Genomic DNA, 21549 nt, shown 5'->3' on the forward strand with positions numbered 1-21549 from the left:
TTCCACAGATGAGCAATTTCTTTTAAGGCGCAAGTACTGTCCCACTGGGATACCCCTCTTTAGTGGGTTAGGGTGGTGACTACGCCAGTTGAGCATATTGTTAGTGGAAGTGGGTTTGCGATATAGAGTAGTCTGAATCGTGAGTTGTTCAGTAATAGTGAATGTGCAGTCTAGGAAATTCAAAGATGATAGCCCAATTTCCATGGTCAGACGGAGATTCAGGTCATTAGTATTTAAAACTTCCACAAATTCTATGAATAGTTCTTGGGTTCCTGTCCATATGACCAGAATATCATCTATATAGCGTTTCCAAAGATGGACACAGTCCATATAATGTTTTAAGCGCTCTGAATAGACAATATGTTTTTCCCACCATCCCAGGTGCAGGTTGGCATAGGATGGGGCACAAGACGTCCCCATCGCAGTGCCCTGCACCTGGTGATAGAATTTGTTGTTGAAAAGGAAGAAATTATGAGTCAAAATGAACTTTAAAAGGTCTAGTACAAAGGTGGTATGATGTGAGTGGCTAGAGCCCCTTGTTTCAAGGAAAGTGCCAACGTGCTGTATCCCACCTATATGGGGTATTGAGGAGTAAAGTGCCTCCACATCGAGGCTACAAAGCATCGCCCCCTGTGGTACTTTGATTGATGTAATGCATCTTAGAGTGTCTTTTGTATCTCTAAGGTAGGACGGCAGTTTTTCTACATAAAAAGGACGTCTTGTGCCCCATCCTATGCCAACCTGAACCTGGGATGGTGGGAAAAACATATTGTCTATTCAGAGCGCTTAAAACATTATATGGACTGTGTCCATCTTTGGAAACGCTATATAGATGATATTCTGGTCATATGGACAGGAACCCAAGAACTATTCATAGAATTTGTGGAAGTTTTAAATACTAATGACCTGAATCTCCGTCTGACCATGGAAATTGGGCTATCATCTTTGAATTTCCTAGACTGCACATTCACTATTACTGAACAACTCACGATTCAGACTACTCTATATCGCAAACCCGCTTCCACTAACAATATGCTCAACTGGCGTAGTCACCACCCTAACCCACTAAAGAGGGGTATCCCAGTGGGACAGTACTTGCGCCTTAAAAGAAATTGCTCATCTGTGGAAGACTTTATAGAGAAAGCAGCCATACTGAAGGCAAGGTTTAAAGCCAAGGGGTATCCTAATAGATGCCTGAAACAGGCATACCAAAGAGCACTCTTAAGTGAACGTGAGGATCTCTTGGACAACCGTCCCAAACCATGCCCCCCTAAAACTATTAGATGTGTGGCTAAGTTCGATGCAGGATGGGACCCAGCGAAAAAGATTCTGGCTAGGTTTTGGCCATTACTTACTCAAGATAGACACCTCAAAGATGTGATCCCCCCACATGTCTCAATAACAGCCAAAAGAGGCAAAAATCTCAAGGACATGCTAGTACCCAAGCCACTTTTCCAAACGCAATACTAGCAAGGAAAACTGGTTAAATGTGTGCGGCACCTACCAATGTGGACGCTGTGTGGCCTGTCGCTACATAGATAAAGACTCTAAATCCATCACAGACTCCTCAGGCACACTAACCATCCCTATCAAACAGTTTTTTAATTGTAACTCCACAGGACTAGTCTACCTACTCACATGTAAATGTGGTAAAAAAAATATGTGGGAAAAACTATACGCCCCTTCAAGAGGCGTATGATGGAACATATCCACTCAGTTCCATCAAATAGGGATACACCTGTGGCTAGACATGCTAGAGGACACCATAGTGAAACATTTAGATGCTTCAAATTTGCAGGGGTTGAGAAGGTCATTGTGGGAAAAAGAGGGGGAGATCTGGATCTGATCTTGAGGCAGAAAGAATGCTATTGGATCCAGACATTGAACACTCTATCCCCTTGTGGCCTCAATGAAGGCTTCACATTCACCCCTTTTATTGCATCATAAACCCTTCATACGATATATATTAGTTGCTTGTCACCTATCCTTACAAGCATCATTACATTAATATGTCATTTTCATGGACTGTTGTAAAAGGAAACACGGCAGTTATATGTATTTATTGTTAATAGCCACCATGTGATAAACTTTGTCTCCTTATGCACTTTATATGTAACCCATTCAATATGTTCTTGCCGTAAATCCGGGGGAAAAACCCACCCCATGGGCTTTTTATCCATTGCCATATCATGGAGAATGGGTATTACTGTCTCTCTTGAGCCCCTAAGGCAATACCATACTGTATGAATGCGTTTACGTTATAAAGAACGAGACCGGTACACGAGCAGGTACCCATGGTAACTCATTACACATGAGTTCCAGATTCGGCACCTAGCCCCGCCCCTTTGTTTCCGATTGGGGCATCACCATCTGATTGACAGATTGGCGAACCACTCACAAACGGCTATTGCGGCTGAATAGAACGCCGCCCACACTCCTCACTGATTGGCTCATTCCTTTTAGTACAACATACTTAACACGAGTCCGGAGTCAGTTCTCCGTTGATAGCCTTTGAGAAAGGCGCTCTCTTTAGAGCCGAAACGCGTTAGGCAGAAGTAATGTTCTTTTAAAGCACAGCACTTTTTTCTTCACTATTGTTTTGGGTGTTTAATCAGGGCAAGGAGGGTTGGTAGCCGGTTTGGAGCGTTATTCAGGGTTCAGTATGAGTTTATACCTCGGATTTGGCACAGATAGGGCACTAGCCTTTGAGGATTTATTGTACCTTAGGAGATAGTGTGAAGCAATTTGTAACACGGATCTAGGACTTTATCCTCTTATGTAACCTATACTGGGGTTCTACTAATGGGCTGTTGTACACTCCAAGGATTTATCCAATTTCTATAGCAGATGTGAAGTATTCTATATCACACAAGCTGTTACAGTATCCTGGAGTTTACCAGTTTGTGTACACTGTTGCTCTGGGTATTGGAGAGGTTCTCATAGTAGCCACTAGAGCTCATGTCCATTTCTGTAGAAAGCAGTTAATTCTTGCATAGGACTATTATGTAGCTATAAACTACTGCTACCTCCTTTTACCCACTGCCTAAGCTCATCCCTGAGCTCCCTGAGCTACCTTTCTACCCTCCTCCCTGTAAGAGTGCACTTATTATTTACTTTTTCTTTTCTTTTTACATTTACTTTAAGTTCATGGTTTTGTATACCGATTAAATGATTTTTTATTTTAAGTGACCAGCAACTCAGACCAGTATCTCACTAGTGTTCCCTGGACACTTGTCCTTGGTTCACACTCCAGTTTCGTTTTTCACCAGAAATACTGCACTGCATTTTCTTGGGCACATTTTGCTAAAAGTAGCATTTGTTTATCAAGGATCCTACCAATGGTCCACTCTGTACTGGGCAGCAATCAGGAACATCACCTCCTCCATGACAGCTGGAAGCCCTCTCTCTTTTTATTGAGCAAAGCCTGGTCGTGCAGAAAACGTCTTTCTCCAGTACTGCATGTAGTCTTTTTCCATCTGCATCAGTCTTCTCCATTTTCATATTCTTAATTCCAGTTTTTTGGATGGGTCAAGGAGTGTGTGATGTTGTTGACTTTGCACAGTGTGTCTCTATGCGTAGACTGACTCTGGAGTCCACAGCATCACACACTCACTGATCAATTTGAGTATAGAAAAAAATCCAGGCACTCCATCGAATTCCAAACAAGGCAGTTTTATTGGAATCACAGTATATTGTAGTTGTGCTGGTGGTTGTAATGGGCAATACAGGAGTGGTGTGGTTCATTAAATAACTTTTTGGGGATATGTTTTTGTGCTGTTTGTGTTGCTTAATTTGTGTGTGTTCGTGTTCGTGTCGAATTTGAATTATAAGAAAGAAACTGAAGAAAAAAAAAACAGAAGAAAGAATATAATATTTACAAAGAAAATTTTAATGAAATGGAAAAGGAAATGAAAATGAAAGGGGGAACCCACTGATTTGTTTCATTCCAAGGTATAACATCCAAAAGTCGGCTAACAGCCAGGAAGGCCCACTAGTGGCTGTCTGGTAGACAGCAACCAGAGGTGGAGTTAACCCTGAAAAGTAATTATTGCAGTTTATTAAAACTGCAATAAATACCAATGCAGGGTTAACGGACCTGGCAGAGTGCAACCAGACCACTTCAATAAGCTGCAATAGTCTTGGTGCCTATAGTGTCCCTTTAAGTACATTCAGTGTCAATGTACCTAACCATATGCATATCTAGGATTACACTGCCATCAAGTGTACAATTGCTGTTCTTATACTCTAATACGCTGTTTAATTCTTCCCTCTGCAACTCTGTTCCTTTTGTAAACTCAACACATTTCTCCCATTTGTAAATATATTTTCAGTTACATAGTTGTGGATATACTGAGACTTAGTCCTACTTAGTTTCATGATTAGTTTTCTTTAGAGACCATCCTTAGGAGGAATTAAGAGAAAACAGGTAAGCCATACCTCACTTTTTTGACATTTTGATACCCAGTATTCCTGTAAATGATATCATACCCTGTTTTAGGGTTCTACTTGGGGTACGTTTTACTTATAGTCTCTCCTCAAACGTTATACAATTACTGTATTTTCTTTAGTTATATTAGAAATATTAGTGTTATGTCGCTGTTTCCTTGTTGTGTTGCTTTTAGAGATTATTGGTAAGAGATTGTTCCCAAAGAAGGAGGGATCTCTCTGCAGCTACACTAAACAGTGCACTAATGAATATTTTTAAAGGTATTTTTTTAAAAATGTATTTATTACATTTTCTTTCCATTCACTATTTTTAATGCATTCATTTAATTATGTAATATAAATAGGGAATACCTTTTATTCCCATATTTTGCATTTAACAAAGTTATGACTGTACCCATAACTGGATTTAAATAAACTCTAAAAAGTGTTAAATATTATTCTTTATGCTTCTAGTCTCATTTAAACTTGAGTTAAAAAATTTTTTTTATAAATAAACCAATAGAATAATGGTGCAGTCCTAGAATATGTATGATTATTGCCAAAAATAAAAATATACCATTTTGTTTTCAAAAGAGGGTTTCTGTGAAATAAGCTATAAAGGAAATGTAGTTCCACAACTGATGAGTTGCTGCTTGAATTTTTAATAGTGCATTGGCAAAGCATTTACGTTTATACAAATCTCAGCTCATTTTCAGAGTTCTCAGACAGGGTCTTTCTGTAAACAGGAAATGATAGCACAGTTATCCATATACATTAGCATAACTTCCAGCATTAAGAGATATGAACTCAGGACAGGAGGTGAGCAGACCTAAAGTGACGTTGCAAGTAGCATCACTTGCACCACTGGCAGTCAGTTTGGCAGGAATACACTCCAGGCTGACTAACAGCAGCTGCTGGACCTCTCATTTTGTGGTCCTAGTGCCCTCAGCACAGTGAAAGCTTGCCTTATGAAGCGCTTGCGTTGCACTTGCTGGAGACAGTTCCTTAGTGCCCCTGGATGCAGTACATTAGGGAACTAAGTCAGGATGGTGGGACCACAAATTTGTGGCTATGTTGGTATGTCACAATAATTGTTGTGGGTCGCACAATTCAGCATTCTTTTAGAGCAGGGATGCCCCATATTTTGTAGAACTACAACTTTCATGATGCTTTGCATGCTTTTAAAATGTCTTTAAGAATTATAGAGCATCATGGAAGCTATAGTTTTAAATCATCTGGGGATCTACCTATTGGGCACCCCTGTTTTAAAGAATGTTTTAAAGTGCTACCTGGGAGTTTGAGAAATGTTATGTTTCAAATTATTTAAAGAGACGCTCCAGACACCAATACTACTAATGAGTTTTGGCCTCATTAATATGCTGTATGTTTGCATGCTCAAATCGTTATATATTTATACTTTTATGGATATTAAAAAAATGCTTTGAGGAATGCTGCACGTTAAGCCTGTTTCATATAGTAAGGATATCACTACCTGTTTGTCTCTGACTGTCTGCTGACTGTCTGCTGCCAGGTTATAGTTGTTAAAGCCACTCACTCAGTGCTGTTGGGGCTGAGACTGTTTGCATACTGTTGATAAGGAAGAGTAGGGCATAAGGGGGCATGGCTAAGAAGGCAGGTGTATGGTGCTGCATTCTGCAAAAACTATAAAGATTTGAGCATGCAACAAAATAGAGCAAATTAATGAGGTCAAAATCTATCAAACGCATTAAAGTCCCATTGGTGCCCAGAGTGTCCCATTAATGGAATATTGCCAGGAAACCAGTGCCAGTAACGTCATACAGGAAACCCATGAATTCACATATCATACCTTGAGAGGTACAGAATATTAGAAGGTTTGGATTCAGGATGAGTGTGCAGGTCTTCAGGGGTTGTCACTAATGATGCAACTTGCATCACTGGCAATGCCCACAATGGGTAAATCCACCCCTGAAGTGACCTGAAGTGGCAAGTCAGCCTCGCATCAAGCACAGCAAGCTGACAGACAGCCTTGCGGCTGCTCCTCTACATACAGGATAATGCAGAGAAATCTACTACTCTCTGTATGATCCTAGTGCCCACTGCAGAGCACGAGTGCATCTATTGATGTATTTGTGTTGTACTGTGGGACACCAGGAACTAAACCGTGAGCCAGGACAGGACACCAAAATGGTCTATTCCACCAAATGCAGGACAGTTTGGAGGCCTGACACACTGCTTGGTAGCTCTTTCAAACCCTGTCCAAGATAATGGAGAATGTCCTGCAGAAGCAATTTTATCTAAGCACACAGTGAACTATCAAATAACAGATACATATCAGAAATCATTGTATTGAGCTGTATAAGGAATTTGTTTATAACCATGTATGAGCAGAGTCTTCAAGTACCAACGTAGAGAAGAAGGCATTGCAAGCAATTTGAAAACATTGTTAAAAGGTGCATATAGATGGCAGTCGAGCATTGCAATTGAAAGAGTACCATTTTCCATCTGTACAAAAAAGAAGTAAAAGAAAGTCTCAGTAACAGTGTCATGTCCTAGAAAATATAATATATGAAAAATATCATGTGTGTTTTAAATGATAGCTGTCATTGTATTATTATTATTAAGTAAAATAAAAGATTGCATGTGTTATAGTGTCTGATTGTACAAATTAATATAGAAAGACGCATTAACACGTGCAAACTTATTTGAAATAACTAGTTATTAAAAATAGCATTTATTTTGAAGAAAAACATGTTAACTATTGGAGATATTAATTACCCAGACATAAATTGGGATAAATGGACTAGTGTCAGGGTGGCGGTCCGGTGCCCGGGACCCAGACACGGTCCGGGCGGTGTTGCAAGGACCTGGGCCCAGTATGACTGATGATAAGTGGGAGTCTTCAGCGTGAGAGTGGATAGGTCAGGGTCTGGTGCAGGGTAACCGCACGCCCCCTGGTGTTGAGCACCAGCGTTTGTGCAGCCACAAACCAGAACCCTGATTCAGCTTATGCGGCACCCAGGAACTAGGAGCAGGAATTAAGCAGACCTCCCAGAGCTGAATAGGGAGGCTCTGCAGCAAGAATGTATCCAGTACAGAAACAAGGCAAGACTAGAGATAGGCACCAAACATGAAAACAAGACAGAACTAGTAGAACCCAGAACCGGAGAAGGATAGAAAGCAGAACCCAGAACATGTACACAAGACATGAGGAAAACAAGAACAGGGCAGGACAGGACTGTACATGAACTGGGAATACAAGACAAAATAAAACAAGACAAGAGAAACAAGGTAAAACAAGAGGAGAAATAACTCTTAGTTACATTATATGATCATACATTGCATAAGCCTGCCAACAACGCCAATGTACCCCATATCTGGCAGGTCCTACACTACCTAATGTATGCTAAAACAACCAAAGAATACATATATAGCACTTACCTGCAAGAAAGGGCAGAAGACTTGAGCAGCTGCCTGCAGGACACTGAAACAAAAGGAATGAAGGAAAACAAACCGGTGTGGCAACATAAAACAAACATTTAAAGGAATCCAGGAGACTGTGAATTTCCAGAATGGAATACAGGAATGAACCCAGAAAAACCCAGCATAAAGAAAACCAGACATAGAATAGAAAACCAAGAGAAACTAAACAAGAATAGTAAAAAGAGTACTGGATACCAGAAGCCAATACCAGAATGATTCACAGCTAGGAACAGGATGTGACAACTAGTAGTTCAGCAAGGGAAATCTGGAGTTTGAACCTGTTAAATGACACCTTCATGTCACAACTGGTACAAGCACCAACTAGAAAGGACACTTGTCTGGACCTGGGTCTAATAAACAATGTTGATCTTTTTACCATAATTCAAGAAATAGTGATCACAATATGGTGTCTTTTGAAATACACTGAAAAAAGCAAAAGTACATGGGGTATACTAAAACATATAGTTTTAAAAAGGTGAATTTCAATAAGATATGGGTAGCTTTACAATATATCGAGAGGCATAAACTATTTTGTGAGAGTAAACACTGAGGGTAAATGAAATATCTTCAAAGAAATATTAGAATGCATAATAAAAGAAACACACTGAAACCAATGAGACTTAGTGGGAAAGTGAATCATGAAATGAAAAATAAGAGGTAATTAAACGCCTTTAAATCGGACAAATCAGAGGCATCCTATAAAAGATATAGGGAAGCCAATAATGCGTGCCAAAAGTCGATTTGATTTTTTTATATAGTCCTACTCATATTTAATAGATCTTAGAACCAGCTCTAGTATGAATGGCGTACAGTGGTATAATCCCAATTTTTAGGATACGTAAGTAGGACTATATAAGACTTATTTTATTGTGATTATATATTTCTGGGATATTATTTTGTAGTCTTCTGTGTTTTACATATGGCTCCAAAGAATACCTTGATCTGGCCCTTTTATAGAAGAATTCTCCTGACAGAATTTAGGCTATATCTTCTGGCAAGTTTTACATTGGGCCATTATATTGGAAATTTTATTCTTATTCTTTTTATGTATACTGGCTTTTATCTTTCTGTGCTATTTTTACTCATAAAGTGTTTTTACTCTTCTGGCACTACCTCTATTCCACTTATTTTTGTAATATTCCAATTGTTTGTAGGGCTAAAAGGGAGCCCTACTAGTTGAGGTGTGCTACCTGTTCATTTAAATTCTCTATTGGTTCGGTTGATTAGCGCTGATCCTTCTGGCTCTATTTTTTTGAATAACAACACACAAGAAGGATTTGAAAATTGTTATAGACAATAAACTAGGCAACAATGTGCAATGTCAATGAGCAGTGGTTAAGGACAGCAAGATGTTGTCATGTATAAAAAAAGGGCATTAATGGCGAGGCGGAGCTAAGCGCTTGAAGCAGACGGTCACATGGCCGCGGAGCTCCAGGCTAGAGAGCCAAATAAGCAATATTTTTGGCACCTAAACTCAAACCAAAACTTACCCAGGGGTGACCCTGTGAACCACAAAGACCAAATGGGCCGCAAGAGCAAGAAGGCGAAGCCTGACAAGCCCCGCCAGAGCATGGACTTCGGGGAACTATGGCGGTAGGCGCACGATGCAGCAGGAGCCAAGATGGCGTCTCTACTCGGAGGCTGCTCAGACTTCACAGATGGGCCGTCAGATGAAGAAGGAGAAAACCCCATGATGGCCCTGCCGATCCCACCGCCACCACGGGCGCCACCACATGCGAAGGCCCCCACTCCTGTGACCATGGAGGCTATTGGGGAGCTTATCATAAGAAGATTGCGACCAAAGTGGCCCTAATTAGAGAGGACATCAAAGGCATAACTGACAGGTTGGGAGCGGTAGATCCAACCACACTAACCAGATCGCAGACCTTCAAGCAGCAATCAAGGATCTGAAGAAAAAATCCTGGCAGCACGAACAACAAATAGCCGCCCAAGAAGACAAGCACCGCCGAAACAACCTAAAAATCAGGGGAGTCGCCGACTCCATACCAGAGACTGAACTCCCACACTTCATTAGAAGACTCCTCACTGAGATGTTAACCCCAAAGGCAGCGAAAGCGATCACCCTGGAGGGTCTATTTCGCATACCACGACCAGCAAAGGCCCCACCTACCGCCCCACGGGATTTAATACTAATAATTAATACAATTTCAATCAACCATGGACAAAAAGGCGGTCCTGGAGGTCACAAGAGGTCAGTCAGCTTACCCCTTCGAAGGGATGACCCTCTCCTTCTACACGGACCTCTCGGGAGGGACACTGGTGTGGAGGAGATCCACGAGTACATTCACGGCCCTCCTGTGCCTCCACCAAATCTGATAAGGCTGGGGCCCTCCACATCGACCAGGGAGGCACCAAGCATGTTGTCCACGACATGCAAGATGCCACTGGGACACTGGGGTTACTTAACCTCCCCACAGAACCACTGGCTCAAGCGACGCACCCCGCAGGCCATACGCGCCCACTTGGAAGACACTCCGCGAATGCCCCAGAGTTTGTACCCCGGAGGCTGGCCATGGACTCATATGCCAAGGCCACCACCTGAACTGAACTTTGCCACATGTGACCCGCACCATACTACGCAAACATACACCCATGCAGGTTGCTTTGTTGATGTAACCAGGGCTATCGCCTCCTCCACTCACACTCTCTGACACACGATACCTCCCCCAGACACAGACTTGTCCCAGGACACACACAGTCACGGGGCAGAAGAGGACCCCCCCTGACTGACTCACCTTGGGCGAGCCGATGACTTACTACCCCATCACAGACAGACGCGAGCAGGACCTCCCCAACCCCCCTCCCCTGCCCTGACAAGGGCCCCCCCCACTAAACTAAGAGGCGACACCGGGCCGAGTGCACCACGATGGGCGACTGGATGGATGGATGCGACCGTTACACCTCCGACGGACCGCAAATACAACGGGGTACCCCCTCCCCGCCCAAACTAGTCACCATCCAGCGCCCATCGACCTGATCCCATAGAACACAACGGTGAGTGAACCCCCTGGGTGCCTGGGCACATTCCCTCATGGGACTAAAGCGCCACTGACCCCCACACACACACACAAACATGTTGACCCCCGGACGACCACACACACACACACAGCTACCCACCCGGCACGAAATGTTAATGCCGTTACCTGTACTGTTGCTCCACGAGGCAGCGCCTAAGCTCCTCATTAATAATTTAAAACTGTGTAATTATTCTTAATGTCACTGCCGAAATGTGCAAAATCTCACACCTGAACCTTGCTGTAACGGCAACGTACACACGATGTTCCACTTTATTTTTATGTGTTATGTGTTATTGTTTTAACCAGTTTAATTCCAGCGGACACTACCTTATACCAGCGCCTACTACGCCACTAGCTTCACTTAACACTCAGCGTAGTTAACAATAGCGGCAGCAGTTAAACCTTACCTAGCGCTAACTATTTTATCTATACGGCCTTAAGCATACATGTACCCTAACGCCCCACCGTGGGCAATCGATGAGCTCACGCTACAGAGCACAAGATAGAATGTCACACAGAACTGCTACCTAACCTGCTATAATTAGCTCTCGACATACGAAGATATATTTGAATACAACTACAACACCTTGATGCATATAACAGGCTAATAACTTGCTAAGCTAAGCTACTAATGCCAAATGATGTTCTCACTATAGGCAATGATTGTAACCAGGCTTCTGTATAGAAACAAAATGTGCAAGCATGCAAACCACTGTAACACACTTATTATATGTTGACATATGTTGATACACGCTGTTGTGGCATCTTTTGAAACGATGTACCTACCCGTGCAACCAAAATAAAGAATTACAAAAAAAAGGGCATTAGTTCTCGGGATGAGAATACAATGTTGGCTCTTTATATAGCACTGATAAGACCATATCTTGAATATGCTGTGCAATTTTGGGCACCTCTTCTTAAGAAGGATATTATGGCACTAGAAAAAGTGCAGGGGTGGTCTTCAAAATTAATAAAAGAAATGGAACATTTTAGCTATGAAAAAAGGTTAACAAATTTAAACCTTTTTAGTTTTAGAAAAAAAGAGGGGATATGATAACATTATACAAGTCTATCTGGTGCCAATACAAACTATTGTCTGGAAATCTATTCACAAACAGGACTATACATAGGGCACAAGGTCACACTTTTAGACTGGAAGAAATGAGATTTAATTTTAGGCAACGGAATTAAATTGTACAGTAAGAACAATAAGGATGGGGAATTTTCTGCCTGAGGAGGTGGTTTTATCAGAGTCTATACAGATGTTTAAACAGCATTTGGATAAATATTTAATAATTATTTAGGGATATATGTTTTAAATAGTGTGGTAATAGCTTCTTGATCCATGTGATATCTGACTGCCATTCTGGGTTGTAAAATGATTTTTTCCCAGTTTGCTGCAAAATTGTAAGCACTTTTTTTGCCTTGTTTTAGATCAACAGCCAAAACAAATGTGTACAAGGCTGAATTTGATGGACGCACGTATATTTTCGGCTACGTAACTACGTAATACTTTAAAGATACACACACATGAAAACTAGTATTGTGAACTGCAGTTTGACATGGAATCTAACTGAGCAGTAAAAATAGCAGAGATAGACATTTCTTTAAATTTTTGACCTACAATTTTCGTAATACATTTGTTTGTTTTTTATACTCATAGTTAATCTATGTACCAGTGTTTCATTCTTTATTTGTTTTCTTATTTTACTTACTACAAATATTTATGGCGGTGCACCTCTTGTGATTATGTCCAGGTTGTCCACATGCCCAGTTGGTGAAATCTATTTTACTGCCATCTGCATTTCTGATTCGGCGTGACTGAGAAGAAGTGTGATTGACCAAAGAAAAATAGATTAGTGGTAAAATAATGCACCATAATTCATAGAAAAACCTATTGCAACAGCACATATAACAGGTTTAAGTTAATTCTGTCCTTTTTTTATATGGATAAATTAACCCCATTTGCCCATTTTTGTGACTATAGGAAACTAAGGCCTTATTTTAATATGTTTTCCAAATGATTTAATACTGGTAGAAAAAAATATCCAAATTATTTATCTACAAAAATTCCTGAAGCCTTTAATTTGGAAAGTATATTAAATATTAATCAAGGCCAAAGTCTATGCAGATAAGTTATTTGAAAAGTATTTCTAACGAAGTCCTCAATTTAAGCATCAGCTTAATATTTTTGGGTAAGCTTTCCAAACGATTCCAATCTGTAATAAGTATTTCTAAATGATTTATCTACTGTCACAATTGAAGTCTATGGGAATTTTGGTAGATAAATCATTCGTAGGTTTTTGTAAAAGACTGGAATCATTTGGAAAGCTTATTAAATCAAGGCCAGATTGTAATAATTTCAAAAAGTTGTCCAAAATATTAAATAGAGGCCTAAATAAACTCATTCCCCCTTTCCCTCTCTGCACTTTCTGTGATGCAATTGCTGAGAACGTCATCTGAATTGCATCCATCGCATGGATCGTTAATTGTTGAATTCAGATTTGTAATGATTGTCCAAATACTAATGCACAAGTCTAGCTCTTAGACTTCACAAAGGTCTCTTAGTGAGACAAAAAACGTTGTCACTTGTTTTTCTCTTGCACCAATAAAGTTTGCATATGCACAATAGCCAAATTTGGAATTTTAGTGTCTAAGGCCTCAATGTAATATCCTTCGATAAGCTTTTCAAATGATTTAATATTTTTGGATAAGCTTTTAAAGTGATTTAATAATGATTTAAAATATGCTAAATATTTAAATTTTCTAATAGTTTTATATATTTTTCATATATGATAAATTTTTCGATATTTCAATATTTTGAACAAAAAATATTTTAAAACTTTATCCAAAAATCTGAAATTATTTGATAAACTTATTAAAAAAATATTACATTGAGGTTAGGCCTGTCATTGATAAAATCAACAGTTGGAAGGTATATTAAGCTATAATTACCTTTTTAATGTTAGCAGAAAACTGGATATGTTCATGATTGATGAAGAAGAATTGCATAACATTTTTTCTGTTTTTACCAAACCCAATAATTAAATGTAAATATATAAGTCCATATGTGATTGCAAGTTTTAACCGGATTGGAGGTGTCAAGCAAGGGGCAAACTGGATATACTGTTTAAAATCGTAGTTGAAATAACTAAATATAGATCTATAGAACTTATTATTAGTGAATGAACAGGAGTTTATATTTGTAATGGGTTTTTGGGTAGTACTACACCTACATCTATGAAATCTAAATGTACATCATTTTGTACTGGAGATAAACAAAAAGAAAAAAATAAACATATGAATAAAATTAAAACAATTAAAGTGAACATGCCTGGCAAGTTCAAAGAAAGTAGAAAGTTAGTGCATGTATGTGAATTAAAAAGTTAAAAGCCAGTGCTTTGCATGGATAAAATAGCCCTTGACTAACAAATATTTTTAAAGGAGCACTCCAAGCACCTTAACCACTAAAGCTTGCTGTAGTGGTTTTGATGCCAGGGGTGCCCTGACATCTGCTTTATTGAATGTTTTGACTTCTTATTTGGGGGCTACTGAATGCTGCTCCCTGCTTCCACTACTAATGCCATGGAACAGGAAGTTCCTAAGCAGAAACTTACATTAGCTCTCCTGACAATGCAGAGCTTAGCTCATGGGCTCAGAGCGATAAGCTAATCATGGCAAGGCTTATCTCGGGCATTAGAAATGGAGGTGGGGAGAGATGATTGGTCAACCCCAGGTAAATAATCAAATGGTCAAAAATGATTTGACTACTTAGCATTGAAATGTATTTGTAATCACTAAAACAGAAATGTTCAGCAATTGAAAAGGGAATTGCACATTTTGACCAAGATAGCTAAAACTGGAAAACAATACATCGACACAATTTTGGTTTGGGATTTTCATTTCCTCTATGAATTCCCAACAATTTACTATTTAGGGATTCATGTTAAATCATATAATTAGATTCTACTTACACATCCACCTCTAATCACACCAATCCAGACAAATCTCACATGTCTGTTTATACGCCTCACGAAATGAGCAATATAATTATTGGCACACAAACTGTGGATTGAACTGACATTCCCATGCCGGCGTCTGCACCGTCTCTGTGAACAACATTGTAATTAAGAAGTGATTGCAAATCTATACACGTGAATAAATGACACCATTACTGTTTTAATGACAAAATGCATCCAAGACTGCAACTATGCCTTCAGTAGGACGATGGAGGGAAGAGTGAACGAAGTCAAATGTTTAATTGTGTGTTATTATGTGAGGTGCAAAATTGGTTAAAAAAAAAAAAATAATAATCCAAACTGCTACTATGCAATTACATGTTTCCATTTTGTAAGTACCGTTGGTTATTTATTTTTATTCTATATTCTCTGCTCTCTACTTTTATTTATCATTTATTTTATTATTATTATTATTTTCCCCTTTTTCTCCCTTTTCACAATTTTTATTTCTTTCATTTTCATAGATCGCCAGAACCACTTTGGAAGCTAGAGGAAAAGTTATTTATTTTATCCTTACTCATAGAATTTTAGAAAATGGTGGAAGGCTGGAAGCCTCAATGTTCAGTTAAATATATAGCCCACAATGATTTCACTGGCTTAGGTTGGATATCTCTGGTTGGAGGAAAGGTATGCTGATATTTAATACATTTACACAGTGCATTTTGAATATCTCCTGGGTCATTCACTAAAATGTCAATTGTTGGAAATTCAGAGCGAATTTCACATTTGTGAATAGGAACATTTTTGCTACATATTATGTTCTGGTATTTTAGCCACTTAAAAATTCACATGAATTTCACTCTGAATGTCTTTCAGTTAACACTTAATTCCACTTATATTGAAAATATCTCACAAAATGAACAGTAGAAAAAACTTTAACTTAGTAGCTTAAATGAATGACATTTTTATATTATAGTTAATACATACTAAGATGCACGCACTAACCTGAGCTCTAAAAAAGGTAGTACATCGGCCGAAGAATCTGTAGTGACATTTATCATCCCCTGGACATATTTTGGGATATGTGGTTTTGTCCAGTGTCACAGAGACATTTTGGCATTCTTCAGAATTTCCTTCACTTAGAAGGGAAATCTCTGTATTTTCTTGGGCATCACCGTCTTCCTCAGCCTCTTCTTCTAGAAGGTAGATTAAGATTTTAGGTCAATAATAAAAAAAAAATCTTAAAATTATTAATGAAATTGTGATTTAGTGGGAATTTTAAATTAATTCAATGTTACTTTCAAATTTTAAGCCAAAATAGCTGAATTGCAAAAGTTATATAAGACTGCTATATTTTTATATCAGCAATTTTGGTCTAAAATTTGAATTCTCTTTGAATTCACTTTGAATTCCTAACAATCCACACTTTAGTAAATAATACACACCTTTGAAAAAATAAAAACCCAATATTAAATGTATTATTAACTCACCAATTGTTTGAGCAGAGACTGATCCTACCAAGAACAGCATTAACAGAAATGTAAACATTTTTGCTGGAAAAATAAAGATAAACTGTTACAACAATATCCATAAAGAAAGAAGTAGAAAATTAACTCAAATGTAATTTTCCCTCACCTTCTCAGTTGGTTTCTGTTTTATTGTGCCTTTCTCCAAAGCATTTGTTTTATACAACAATTTTGGGTAGTTGTGGTTTTAATTGTGGTTTTAATTTTAAAAAGGAACAATTATAACTATGAAATAGTTTGTGCAGACACTTATCTTATCTGAGGGAGTATATCTTCAGATTAGAAATTTGTGCTGAAATAATTTGTGCAGGGAACTAAAATATCTGTGAGTTTATATTTGCAGATAAGACTTTTTTATCTTTGCTTATAAAAAAATTTGCACAGAGGACTACTTACTTACTACTATTTATGCTCAAAATGAAATTAAATGAGAAAAAATAATACTATTCAAATACACATAACTCAACAATTTATTTGACTTCACTTTACATTTGTATATTTTTCTGTTGATATATGGATACATATTTAAATATGTATGTATGTGTGGCAGAACCACTGTTCATTCATATACTTGCCCCTTTGTATGGTGAGTTCCCCAGGCTTTTCGCGTCTTATGCCCTATTCCCCGGTCGGGAGCGTTAATACGAATGGAACCCGTTCGTCCCCCGAACGGGAACTACTCCGGTGCCCCATTAGAATGTTCACACCAATTAATTAGAACGTTCGCACCTGTAACATAACATAAGTGCAAAATCGCAAGGGAAGTAATTAATAAGTGCACTCCTGGGTGCCCGCAATTTTGTATAGACAAATGCCAATCAGGGGGAGCGTTCGTATCCCAAAAGGAGACACTTTCCTTGCATGGTTTGCACACAGGAGCATCACGAACGAAGCCTGGTCGAGGAAATGTACTTTTGGTAGGGTTCCTGAGGTTGGTGGGAGCACTTTTGGGTTATTTTGGTAGGCTTTTCTGTGCCTGGGAGACAAAGTTGCAGGTTCTTTTCCTGCGCATTGGCTCCCAGGCACAGAGGCTCTTGGGATGAAGATGTGATGTGATGGGAGACCGCTTGCCTGGGTGGCGGGCTTTCTACACCTGGGAGACAAAGGGACAGCAACCCTCCTTTCCCACGCTTTTGCTCCCAGGTATAGAGGATCCTTGGATACACCCCCTGTTTGTTTGTGGTGAAGACCCCTTGCATGGGGCTATGCATAAAAGCCGCGTGTAGTTCAATAAAGTGTTGCTGTACTCCCAGAGCTGTGCACTCCCAGAAATTGGTCTCCTGATATTCTAAGTGGTTCCTGAGTGGCTAAAGGAAGGTATTAGCAGAGGTAACCGGTCGGGTTACCAGTGATTTGCTACAACTGGTGGCAGCAAACGCTGCAAGAGTTGCTAGAGGCCAGAGTGCAATCGGCCAGCAACGGAACCCAAGGCTGATCTAATTGCCACCCTCATGGAGGACGATCTACTAAGCGGTGACCCCACTGTACTGCAGCCGGAGGGCGAAAAGGATGCCTTCGACAAAGAGATGACCAGTTGCCTGGCGTACTATGGAGAAACCCCCTCAGTGGAAACCATGGCCAGGATCATCTCAGAGGTACAAGCCTATGTCTTCGCTCAGAGAGCTTGGGCGAACCTCTCACCACCCCACGAATGGCAAACAGGGGAACTGTCCCTGGGGGTCCAGCAGCTACTGCACAAAAGCCCAAGTTGCCGTACAATACCTTTAAGACTTTTACTGAATCAAAGGAGGGCATTGATGACTTTCTGCATAGAGTTGCCACAACAGACTGGGTTTCCCTTCTGGCAGGGAAGCTCACTGGGAAAGCTGCAGATGCCTACCGAGTCGTGCCCGAGGATGAGCTGCGGAACTATGCCATTGTAAAGCAGGTCCTGTTAGCTAGATATGCCATGACCCCGGAGGCATACCACAGGAAGTTTAGAGAATCCAAGAAGGGAGAGAAGGATTCCCATGCGGAATGGGCTTGTTGTTTAACATTTGCAACAAGGCAAGTCCCTAGAGGCATTCTTTGAATTTTTAATTTTTATTTAATAAACTTCACATTTTTTTTCATCAATCTGGTTTTACATCTATTACAAGGCTACTGTTTGGTTCTGGACTTTAGTCCATCTATGCTAAATTGTTATTACAGGCCGAGTCATAGCTATGATACAAAAGTGACACAAAGATTTGTTACAGATTTTGGACAGTTAATTTGTTGCAATACAATAAGGACTATCAGTTGGTATTTTTTTTTACCACTAAATGCAAAATTGCAATCCTATTGTGATACAGACGTGTCTTTGTATATACTCTACTTTTTAACCCAGTTCAATTTGTATTCGAAGATTGTGTTTTAAGATTTTACCATTATCTTTATTTGATTTAATTCATAGTAATACTAAATCTAATTTCTTGCTCCTGGATATTCACACTTTAGGGTGTCCTTATTTCATTTAAACTATTTTAGGACTTGGTGGAATACTATTTTTCCGGTTAGAGCATATTCACGATATTGTCTTTATTTCCTCTCGCTTCTTTTGGCAGCTTCAGAACTTTCTGTTCATTCGTTATCGTTGGGTGTACCTAAAGCGGAGATAAATCAATTAGCAGGTACTTACTCGTTCGATTGGCGCAAAGATTTTCTAACATACCTGGCGATAAAACTTACTAAAACGAGCTCTCTCTTAATTAAGCACAATCATATTCCTGTATTACATAAATGAAAAGATCAGCTAAAAAACTGGGGGGCTTTGGGGACATCTTGGTAAGGACGTGTACATACAATTAAAATGTTGGCCTTATCCCATATAGTGTATCTTTTTCGAACTATTCCTATGGCTGTGCCAAAAAATGTATTAAAAAAATTTCAACATATGTTTAACTCATATATATGGAAAACAAACTGCCAAAGGCAGCTAGGCTTACAGAGCTTCCATATCTACAAGGCGGATTGGGCATTCCTAATATTATTAAATATTATCAGGCATCTATGTTGTCCTATGCTTTGGCAGTACTTTTCCGCTTAAATTCACCAGTATGGTTAAAACTGGAACAAGCTTGCGCTAAACCCTATTTAATAGAAAAGCTTTTATGGAAGACCTTAATGAATGGGTCAATAGGCAAAAACATGCTTTCTACAACAAAATTAATGCTTTATCATTAGTCAAAATGGACTCCTAAATTGCTAAAAGGTGTAAAGCTATTAGTCCTAGCACCATTATATGTAATAAAGTACTTTATACAAGATTTAAATTTGAATATTTGGGAAATTAATGGCATTAGTAAAGTGCATATGTTATATAATGAGGTAGGGATCAAATCGTATCTTAGTTTGCCAGCAGAGTTTGCCCTTCCGAATAAAGAGATATTTTCGGACTTAAGGATTAAGAACTTTTTGTTAGAAAATAAGCTGTCAAAATTAGATATGGCCTTAGTGACTTGGTTGGGTAAATTCTTTTTTAATCCTAATATGGAGAGTAAACCTCTTTCAATATGCTATAAAAGCCTTTTATATGTAAATGGGGAAGAAAAGTTGCCTTTTATGATATTATGGGAACGAGACCTATTAAAAGGAAAAAAGAAAGAAAAATACTCAGAAGGTTTGGAATGAACCAAACCCACAGAGTATAAACTGGATTATGAGATAAATAGTAAATAGTAATTACGTCAATAATGTTACAGTGTTAGTATAGAGTAGAGTTGTATACAAGGTGTAGAATTGTATACAATGTGTAATCAAGCCTAAATGGCTCACCTCTTGTATGCCCCAGTCGAGGAATGCAAACTGCTAGAAAGTCACAAAGAGCGACCGACTAATGACTTTTAATAATCAGTGTGCATAGTAAAGTCAGGTGGCTCAAAGAATTATTGGATAAGTTTACGGCATTCACATTGACGGTAGGTCAGAAAAATGGTCACTAAATTAACCCCTCCCAGTAGATGAAGTGATGTGTAGTTATTTGTAACTTGTGGAGCTACAAGTTAATAGTTAGATAGCCATGGGACACATAACTCAGCTAACGGAGGTAGTTTAGCAGGTAAATCAAGGTGTATGTGGCCACTGCTGCCTAAATGGTGAACCTAGAATTCACTAACCAGGGAATAAGTGGTAGCCCTTTTATGCCGTTAGGAACTCCACTGGATTAGAGTGATAGTGTAGGTAGCAGGGCTATAGCATCCTTATCTTGGTAGTCCCAAAATGGAGCCTGCCAGTGGTTTAAGTGACCAGTTAGGAGGTGAAAAAAATATAAGTAGAAAATTAAAGTGAGTGTATGAGCATAACCATGCTTAGAATGCCTGCTCATACTGATAGAAAGCCCTGGTGAATGAAAGTAAAGAGGGAAAGGGAGCCCGACGCGCGTTTCGGTGCTTTGCTGTGATGCACCTTCGTCAGGGGCTAGCAGTTTGCATTCCTAGCCCTGCTACCTACACTATCACTCTAATCCAGTGGAGTTCCTAACGGCATTAGAATTAAAAGGGCTACCACTATTCCCTAGTTAGTGAATTCTAGGTTCACCATTTAGGCAGCAGTGGCCACATACACCTTGATTTACCTGCTAAACTACCTCCGTTAGCTGAGTTATGTATCCCATGGCTATCTAACTATTAACTTGTAGCTCCACAAGTTACAAATAGCCACACATCACTTCATCTAGTGGGAGGGGTTAATTTAGTGACCATTTTTCTGACCTACCGTCGATGTGAATGCCGTAAACTTATCCTATAATTCTTTGAGCCACCTGACTTGACTATGCACACTGATTATTAAAAGTCATTAGTCGGTCGCTCTTTGTGACTTTCTAGCAGTTTGCATTCCTCGACTGGGGCATACAAGAGGTGAGCCATTTAGGCTTGATTACACATTGTATACAATTCTACACCTTGTATACAACTCTACTCTATACTAACACTGTAACATTATTGACGTAATTACTATTTACTATTTATCTCATAATCCAGTTTATACTCTGTGGGTTTGGTTCATTCCAAACCTTCTGTGTATTTTTCTTTCTTTTTTCCATTGACATTAGGGGTTATGCCCCAGGACACAGCTGGAGTGTCCATATAGGTGTTTCTCCACCAGTAAGTAGGATCCAGAATGTTGAAGCCTTCTACACAGGTGGATTTTCTCACTTTT

At 39.3% G+C, this 21549-nt stretch overlaps 2 protein-coding genes across 3 annotated transcripts in view; both read right to left on the reverse strand.

The window, feature by feature from the left end:
* Positions 1-16552, reverse strand: part of LOC134575484 (bone marrow proteoglycan-like) — a 121006-nt gene extending 104454 nt beyond the window's left edge. The window contains exon 1 of the mRNA XM_063434796.1: positions 16520-16552. The gene's annotated coding sequence lies outside the window, so the exon portion shown is untranslated. The remainder of the gene's footprint in view (positions 1-16519) is intronic.
* Positions 5068-16457, reverse strand: LOC134575487 (proteoglycan 3-like). Of its 2 annotated transcripts, none has more exons than XM_063434799.1 (5): positions 16375-16457; positions 15890-16077; positions 14900-15034; positions 12641-12746; positions 5068-6909 (listed from the first exon to the last, which is right to left on the reverse strand). In XM_063434799.1, the coding sequence occupies exons 1-5, from the start codon at positions 16430-16432 to the stop codon at positions 6851-6853; spliced, it is 546 nt and encodes a 181-aa protein (XP_063290869.1). In that variant the 5' UTR covers positions 16433-16457; the 3' UTR covers positions 5068-6850. The 2 variants fall into 2 exon arrangements, with proteins under 2 accessions (XP_063290869.1, XP_063290868.1); XM_063434798.1 differs by having other exon boundaries at positions 15890-16080.
* Positions 16553-21549: the final 4997 nt, after the last annotated feature.

Source organism: Pelobates fuscus, chromosome 10, assembly GCF_036172605.1.
Source record: "Pelobates fuscus isolate aPelFus1 chromosome 10, aPelFus1.pri, whole genome shotgun sequence".
Taxonomy (NCBI): Eukaryota; Metazoa; Chordata; class Amphibia; order Anura; family Pelobatidae; genus Pelobates; species Pelobates fuscus.

Excerpts from the sequence above, each read along its gene's own strand:
- LOC134575487 (XM_063434798.1), bottom strand. The coding sequence starts at position 16,432 with ATGTTTACATTTCTGTTAATGCTGTTCTTGGTAGGATCAGTCTCTGCT. Across the intron at positions 15,035-15,889 it reads CTACCTTTTTTAGAGCTCAG|AGACGGTGCAGACGCCGGCA; the intron begins GTTAGTGCGTGC and ends TGTTGTTCACAG. Across the intron at positions 6,910-12,640 it reads CACCGCCATAAATATTTGTA|ATGGAAAATGGTACTCTTTC; the intron begins GTAAGTAAAATA and ends TTTTTTGTACAG.